Here is a 9,156-nt window from a genome sequence, read left to right on the forward strand (position 1 = left end):
AAGGGCACACATGTCCTTTAAAGAGGAACAATCCCCCACATGCGTCCAACACTGTAATAAACATGCCGTCCCTACAAATCTTTATAAGAATTGTAGGGTTTTAATTTTTTGTCCGTGTTTCATTATGGCGAGCCAGGCAGGAGATTTTCTGTCCTCACAAGGGCAAAAGAGAAAACAGACCTCCTTAGTGTGCCCCAAGGAATTTCCCTGGAGGGGGCTCCGCTCTATCTCAGCTTACCACCTACAGAGACAGACAACGACCTGCTAGTGTACAGATAAACAGTTTGTATATCAAAAGACCCCAGAAGAGAGAGAGACAAGACTGCTAGTAAGTCACTCAAGAGACGTCCAAGTGCACAGCCTCGTTCCTGCGCCTGCAAGCAGCCCAGCCAATAAGGCAGCTAGACTAGAGACAAGTTCATTGTTCGATAGAGCAGCCGTTAGCAATCCTAAGGGTAGATCAAATGAACCCGAAGTTTGTATGCTTATAGTGTCCAGACATTGTATAGTTAATGTATTTGTAATCGTGTAAGTGCGTAGTGTATAAAGAGAGCAAACAAGTAAGTGTACCCGCGGCATGAGGGGGGAAGTTCTACTCGCATCTGAAGTGGCCGAGTAAAGCACAAGGCGCTGGCTGGGATAAACTGTAGGGGTAAAGAGTGCCCCACGGAGAAGTAGAACAAGTAGAAAAACGTAAGTAAAAACATTTATTGTGTTTAAAAGTAGTAATTTGTGTAGACTGTGCACATTTTAACCGTGGCTAGATGAACTTAAGAAGTTCCTCTGCCCCAGTAGTTCAAACTTAATTCCTAAAATTTTACTGTGTGCTGTTATTCTGATTGTGTCCAGAGTGTGTAAAGACCAAAAAAAGCTGATGTAAGTAAATGCTGAAGTGTTGTATGCTGTGTTGTGTTAAAAAAGTAGGCACTTTAAGTAATATCACCTTTCCCAGTGAGTTTGTGTAATTTTTCCCCTGCATTGTAGTAATTTGATTCTCTAGATTATAAAGTTATATTTGTAGAAATTTTTAAATTTTGTTTACAAATGTAGCATTTTCTGCAGAAAAGCTACAGTATAGTGATTTATGTTTAACTGTAGGAAAACAAATTAAAGGAATTCCAATAATTCCTCTCCCACAACAACTTAAGCCCTGACTCTCGTAAATTTGAGATAAAAAGGGGAGTCTATGTTTATAGGCATATCAGAGTTCTTACTGTAACAGGCACAGCCTTTTGCAAGGCAACAAAGTGAGTGTCAGTAAAAACAATGCTTTAATTAAATTTTGTGAGAAGAGAACTGGAAAAGACTGAGATTTTGTAAAAGAGAGTTTAAATAAGAGACAAATGAGTTTATATAAAGAGGCTTTATCAGACATCAGCTAGTAATATAGTAAATCTAGACTAAAAACAACCCACCATAAAAGTGATAAATGCCAAAGTAATAAATGGAATAGCCTACAAGCAATTCCCAAAAGTTTTTAGTACATTGAAAAGCTAACACCTTGCGTGAGTACTATCACAATGCAGAGTTTGTGAGAAGCACTAGTATTACTATTCTATGTCCCAAGTGTAAATTAAAAGTTCCTAATCAAACCGATTCAAAACCTGAGATATTAACGCTTATGTATAAAAAATTGCATCTAATATCTACCACCCAGAAGTCTGTGTGTAAGAAAAACTGAAAAAAAATGTAAAACTTAAGTAAAAGCAAAAAAAATATAAAGAATAAGAACTAACCAGAGCAAAAAAGTTCCCAAACTAACCCCTTTGGGGGGGCTCGCTAAAAGAAAATCACCAGTAAAAGCAGCTCAAAAAATAAAAAAAATATAATACCTTATTACAATCAATACTGTTTTAAGATGAAAAAGCAAATAAAGTCTTGTATCCTAATATGTTCACCTTAAAGAATCACCCAAAATAACAAAGTAACTGTAGGTTCAGAGTTCCCTCTGACCCACTAGTGTTAGCTCTTAAAAAAAAAAAAAAACCAAAGCAAAAAGAAAGCAAATCAAACATCTTATTCAGCATGCCATATAGGCAGCAATGTATAAAATCAGACAAAGTTTATCATACTGAAACACAAAAACATACATAATTTGTTAAAGGCTCCTCCTAAAGTAACAAAAGATGAAGAAAACCTCGGCAAAAGGGAAGAGGACTCAAGCTCTGAAAATATATCCACTCAAACCCATCCCCCTCCTAACAGTCCAATTTCATCCAAAACTAAGAAGTAACAGACCCCTCTGCGAGAGGCAGTGGGACCAAGAAAAAGGAAAAAAGTAGAATTTTAGTTGATTCAAAGGCCATATATTCAGTTTTAAATAAAGCTTTAGTACCTGTAAAGAACAATTATGTTGTAGTGTGAAGAACAACTGACCAGTCTAAGAAGACATACTTTTGCAAACCTTTAAAGTAACAATAAAGTATTTACAAGTTTTCATATATGTCCAATTCACTAAACATTCTAAAATGGGGAGGTTACTCTAAAAGTAAATAATCAAAAATACATAGAGGTATTAAGTTTAACATTAACAGCCATTAAAAATAAAAAAAAGTGAAAAGATATTAAGTATTTTTCAGGATTATAAGCCTCTAATGTAACAAAAAAGGTGAAGAACGTCCCCCATAGTAATCAAACTTAAAAAAGAGACACAACCAGTAAGAATTAAACAGTACCCTCTGAAAAAGAAGATAAGGAAGAAATCAGCCCAATAATTAATAGTAGAAGATTAAGAACTGTCAATAATATAACAAGATTTATATCCTGTAGTAACAAATCCATATACCTTACTAACTTGTTTAACACCTGAACTAACCTAGTTTACTGTTTTAGATCTGAAAGATACTTTCTTTTACCTCCCTATCCACAAAACCAGCCAGAAAAGTTTTACATTTAAATAAAAAAAGCCCTAAAAGCAAGCACAAAACCCAACTCACATAGTCCATGTGCCTCAAAGCTTCAGGATTCCCCCACTCTGTTTAGAGAACAACTTACAAAAATCCAGTCCTAAGAAACTCCACAAGAAAAAGAAAAAAAAAAAACCCACAAGCATAGCAGAGTAGTACCAGCTGTAAGTTTATAATTACGGACTGTTCGTCAAATAGAACTCTCTAGTAGACAAAAGAAGTCACACAAACCTTTCACCAACTAGAGTGCCCTCATGTCAGCTCCAACTTTAAAACTTCCAAATGTAAGTAAACTATTTTTTCTATTCTCCCATGTAGCTCAAGACTTAAATTCATACCAGAGGGCAGTTATTTACTTTTCCAAGTAACTAAATACAATGCCAAAAGATAGCCAAGTTGCCTCAGAGCTGTAGCAGCAGTCATGCTAAATATACAAGAAGCACACAAGTTTACCCTAAGACAAAAATTAACTATACTAGTGTCCCACACAGTGTCCACAGTACTACAAGTAAAAAGCAACCACCAGCTCTCACCACAGAAATTCCTAAAGTACTAAACCATCATAGTAAAACAAAATAATATAGAGAAAGTAGTAACTAACATTGTTAACCCAACTTATTTTCTCTGTAGAAATCAAGAAGAAACAATACACCACAATTGCCTAGACTCAAACAACAGTAATAAATTAACTTTTCAAAACTCCCATGGAAAGGGGGGTGTCAGTATTTATAAGTATTAACAAATACATTTTCAAAGTAGCCAGAAGCGTTCCCCACCAAAACTATCAAGATAGCCAGAGTAAATAACACCACTTTCAAAGTTCCAGTCACAATATTCCCAGACAAAGAATCACATTTTATTTCCAAAATAGTGCAAAAAACCTATATCATGACTTTAGGCAGACAAGTCAAAGAAAATAAAGACATGTAGCTAGAACTCAAAGCAGAAAACTAAGTAAACCAGTACATAACATACAGCCTAAAAATTAGGTATATGTTAAGTCTCTTACAAAAAAGACTTTATAACCACAGTAAGAAGAACCATTCCAAATGCTTCCCACCACCTTCACCACAATCAAAATTAAAAAGCAAAATGCCCAAATCCACCACACTCAAATGAAACAAGCCCCAAAAGCCCCTTAAAAATTAACACCGAGAAACAATAAACTAAAACTAAAACTTATTTGAGCAAAATAAATGTATTGCAAAGAGAGTAGTTTATAATTTTATTTATAAAATTATTTTGTATATAATTGTAATTAAAATCCTAAAGTACCTCTATCCAAAACAATACTAAATAGCCTTAGTCCCAAGTTCTAATCAGTACTCTAAATCTATAAGAAAACTAGTCACTACAACAAGTAGACTCGTGAACTTAAATCAACCCCTGCAGTTATCCCTAAAAGACCAGAGTCCAAGATCTCAAATTAATAGTAGAAGCGCTTAATATAGTTCAAGATAACATATCTTTAACTTTCAGTTTTATACAAGCACAGTTTTAGATGCAAGCAACAACAACTTTAATCATACAGGAGGGGGTAAAAATAATTTTCCAGCTAAAATTCAAAAAATTATCTAAGATAATATGATTAATTCTAAAAGAAAGTCCTGGTAGACTATAACAAATTTTCTAATTATATAAAGAAATCTCAGAAACATCTGTAACCTATAATCCTGCTTCTAATATAACCACTACCTTTATACTTACTGTATGCGATACCACTATTTATATTATCCACCCCATTATCACACTAAGATTAAATCATAAAAAATAGTACTCTACCTCTCAGAACATAAAGTGCAAACACAAAAAGTAAACGAAAAGTGACAAACAGTAAACTTAAAATCTTGTGCTACTAAAGAACAACTAAGATACATTTGTAAAAACAATACTACTAATGCTCAAGATGTGTGTCTTGACAATAAACAAAGTATGTACCACTTCAAGATTCATCCAGTCACTGATCAGAAAACTGTGCTTGTATATACTAATAAAAATTGCGTATACTTAAGAACTCCTTGTGCTATTGTAATTGTGCCTAGTAAGTCAAATATACATAATAAAGCATTAAAAAACACTTATTAACATAAAATTTTACATTAAGTTAAAAAATTTAATTATCATCTTATGGAAAGGGGGGAATGAGAGTGAAAATTTAACAGAGTAGAAATCCATTTAGATTTAGATAAAATGTACCACTTTGAGCTTGCTAGCATAAGTAAAATATGCTATTTAGTCTAGTAGCTTTGCAACTAATAGAACTGCCCCAGCTAAAGAAAAAAAAATGCAAATTTCCAAGCTAAAGAGATGAGAAATAAGAGAAACTCCTTAAACCTTAAAACAAAGCAAAGTAACCCAAAAGTTCTTTCTATACTTTCTAACAAAAAACTAAGTAATAGTGTAACTAGCTGTAAGTGTAATGCAAAAACAACAAAATGAATATACATAAACCTATTCTAAAATTCTATAAATATGTAAATTAGTAAAGAATAATAAAAAAAAAGATCGAAAATCCTCAAGGGCACACATGTCCTTTAAAGAGGAACAATCCCCCACATGCATCCAACGCTGTAATAAACATACCATCCCTACAAATCTTTATAAGAATTGTAGGGTTTTAATTTTTCGTCTGTGTTTCAATTGCAACCAAATTGTTCTAAAATAAATCCTATATGTATATATTTACAAACATCAATCAGTGTCATTTCACTCTAATCCACCCCAAGGGATTAACAAGAACCTAGGTTACCCTTGCCTTCTAGGGTGGGTCATAATACTTCTGTACAAGTCTCGAATATCCGGTATCATACACTGCACTTGAATAGAAAACTAGCTATAATTGCAAGAGTTCACTTCCATATGGCTACCTAGAAGACTGCATCTTAATCTAAACTCACAGGCATTGTGATTGGCTCTGGACCCTATTTACTACAATTATTGCCTTTACCTGCAAAGACTCACCACACTTAGCAATTCGAAGTTAACAATTCACTCCTAACTACCCAAGAACATAATATCTGTGACCTATCTCATTAGAGTAGGTACATGGTATGAACATAAGTAAGATGAAACTCAGATGCTCAAAGGTTCTTTATCTTCTTAACAGGAACCAAAATCTTGAAACAAGATAGAGACCATCACATTTGCACACTTCTCTGTCCAAACAATTCTCAATGTCCCTATCTCTCCATCAGCATCCTCACATTTCAGTCAGCCAACTTCAAAATAAAAGCATAATTATGCCTCTTCTCCAGCAGTGAATCAAGAATGCTACTATTTTTTACACATGAAAAAACAAGCCAATATTAGGTTGTTCATGTCAAACTGAATAGACACACAGTGGTTAAGGTGACCTACAGAATGCACACACACATGCACACACAAACTAAAGAGGACCAGTATCACCAAATTTCACATTTATTTCAGGCTTGTAAATAAATGGATTAATAGTTACTTAAATAAGTAACAGAGTTTTGCATTGCATGCAGGTTTATAACCCTAGGCCTAATACCACTACTAGCACAAAGGTATTGCAATACTCAGAAAAATTTTCTGTATTGGTATTTGCATAATCTAATGCTTCTCTCATTAAATCATTATGTCATTACATTAAGATAAACTCCCTTTTAGACACTGACTCCTGTGTTTTCTGTTCAAAATATTAAATTCATTCTTATGAAAGGACTGCTTTAACACTGATTGCTTTGTCTCTTCACTTTCAGACATGGCAAATATACAAACCATTTATAGGATAGAGTATTTTACTGATATGTAAATGGAATAGTATCTTGTACTTTTGACAGCAAAAGAAAAAGCTTTCAATCAGTCTTTCCATTTTCTCAAGAATACATTTAGGATTAACTATGAAAACAGTTTTGAACTTGAACTGTATTCCAATTATATGGTTTTAAGGAAATATCAAATTAGTTGTTCAGGTTCTTAAGTCTACAGACCACCTCAGCTCCACAATAAAAGGAATAACAATTTTAAAAAATGAATCTCCACTTCAAAATTGCATTTATATATGGATCTCTGTTTATTATTTACTCAAATATTGTTTATTTATTTACCAAAAAAATCCTCTATGTTAAAAAATCCTTCATACCCATGACAACACACTTTCAAATTTCACAACTGTCAAGTAAAACATAAACATACTGTGAGTACCTAATAAAAAAAAAGAACAAATATATCAGCTAAGTTTAATCCTCTCCTTTAATTATTATACATTGGAATAAACGGAAATTAATTTATTTTATGCCCATTTCCAGAAAATAATCACTTGGGAGTCATTCCAAGACCCACATAAAACTATATATTCCTGAAACTATATCGGGTATGCAATTTTGATTAGCTAGATGACAGTAGCACACATCTGCATTCATTTGCCTATAATCCCTCATATTTCATATATTTGCTTTAGCCTACTATTTTCCCATTAACTAAGACTTAGGAGTCAAAGAAGGCCTTTGTTATACATTTATGAAATGAATAACAGAGATTCAAATATGAACTTCAAGGTGCTACTCCAACACAAGCCAAAAATGTGATGATGTTCATGATTGTATCTGGGTTTTGTCAAATTAAGTAATTTGAGTTCAGAAAATGTGAGATAATAGATGCTACCAATTACTTTTCAACAGTCTGACACACAATTTGGATGCACAAAGATGCAAAAATTTAAGGCAACATACCTATACAAAATATATGGTTCCAGGTCCCCAAGCTCCACTATAAGACCTGCTCCTGATCGTAGATACCCAAGTAGGAAATCTTTTTAAAAGAAGCATGCCTCCAAAAGTACTTTCTCTACTTTCTAATACATAATTTATAACATTACTTCAGTGGAATGGGACAGTCCCCTGTATTTTCTGGTGTTTCTATTCTTCCCTTATCTATCCCATAGGTTAGGTTGGTGTAATTTTAACACGTGTTAAAAAGGATTCCATCCTCCCACACTGACATAGGGGGAAGCAAAGACTTGGGGAGCAAGCCCCATCTTCACTGAAGGAGAAGTGTCCGGGGGGCAGCAGACAGTAACTTGCTGGCGTTGTTGACTCTAAGTGCCCATATTAATTTAAGGGCCTTGGGATTTGATGCTGCCTCCTCCGTGGTGTCCGGCTCCACCTCCCCACCCTCACACCACTGGGGATACAGGGAGGTCCTTACCAGGATAAGAAAACACACCTGCGGGAGAGGCAGATAAGCAGATGGGTCTCAAGCACAACTATCGCGGAGTAGCGGGTTGCAGAAGCAGGCCCTACACGGGGCGGAGGATGGGAGCAGTCCCGAGCACTCACCCCGAGGGGGCGGGGAGATCCCGATCAGGGACACGAAACCGGAGGCGAAGAGGGAAGTGACTCCGGGCAAGGATAGAGGGAGGGAGGGGTCGAGGTGGTTACCTATACTGGGCAGCAGCCCCGCTATGGGTGAATCCAAAGTAGTTGCCGGTGGCCATTTTGGCATCTTCTCCCAGGCGGCTGGGCACTGTGGCGAAGATAACCAAGAGGCGGCAGCGGTCGGGGCCATGACAGGAGGCCCGGCAGGAGGAGGCGGGGAGAGAAAGGGACAGACAGACAAGAGACAGAAGTGCGCGCGAGCGCCAGGTCAGACGCGGCGCCTCAGGACCACCGTTCCTCCGCCCCGCGCGCGGGCCGCATCTCCTCCCCCTCGCCGCCGCCCCCCTCCCCCCACGCTCACGGACACACAGAAACATCGAGCGTCATTACTTACCATAGGTGAAAGAAACTACCGGGCATATAGGAATCATGAGTGCAAGCTAGCAGGGACAACGGCGGTTGAACTCTGAACTTTCAGCCCCCTCCTCACCGCCGCGTTCGCTCACTCCCTTCCCCCCTCCACACACACCTACGGCGACAACAGCAGTGTGGCCGGACCAAGGCTGTGCGCACGCGCGAGATGTGTGAAGGGCTGCTAGAAGTTGTAGTTCAGCCAATGGCTACGCCCCCGCCCGCAGAAGAGCACCCTCGATGTCGCGTAGGCTCCCACCACACTCGAGGCGTGAATCCTCCTGTGCTTGATGTTGCAAAGGTTCTTGGAAGTTGTAGTTCCCCTCGCTGAGGCCCAGGCGCGAGGAAGAGCTGTTCTTAGAGTAACGCTGCACGTACCACTCCTCCTGCCTGTCCCCTTTCTCTCTCCTTCCATCTGTGAAAAACGCCAATAACTTGTGTTAAAATTTTTAAAGTTTAATAGTAATAAAATGGTTATAAAAATAGTAATAAAAATTAGA

The 9,156-nt window shown here is 36.9% G+C and overlaps 1 protein-coding gene across 5 annotated transcripts in view; it reads right to left on the reverse strand.

The window, feature by feature from the left end:
- LOC137464248 (zinc finger RNA-binding protein-like) overlaps positions 1-8,900 on the reverse strand; it is a 63,370-nt gene extending 54,470 nt beyond the window's left edge. For 3 of the 5 annotated variants that reach the window (XR_010994096.1, XM_068175546.1, XM_068175547.1), the window contains exons 1-2: positions 8,640-8,899; positions 8,309-8,393 (exon numbers count right to left, since the gene is read on the reverse strand). Coding sequence is in view for 4 of the 5 variants with exons in the window: in XM_068175546.1 (XP_068031647.1) it covers positions 8,309-8,393; positions 8,640-8,676 (122 nt within the window). In the remaining variant the exon portion in view is untranslated. Of the gene's footprint in view, positions 1-8,308; positions 8,394-8,639 lie in introns of all 5 variants that reach the window. The other 2 variants (XM_068175545.1, XM_068175548.1) reach the window with 2 other exon arrangements.
- Positions 8,901-9,156: the final 256 nt, after the last annotated feature.

Source organism: Anomalospiza imberbis, chromosome W (genome assembly GCF_031753505.1).
Source record: "Anomalospiza imberbis isolate Cuckoo-Finch-1a 21T00152 chromosome W, ASM3175350v1, whole genome shotgun sequence".
Classification (NCBI taxonomy): domain Eukaryota; kingdom Metazoa; phylum Chordata; class Aves; order Passeriformes; family Viduidae; genus Anomalospiza; species Anomalospiza imberbis.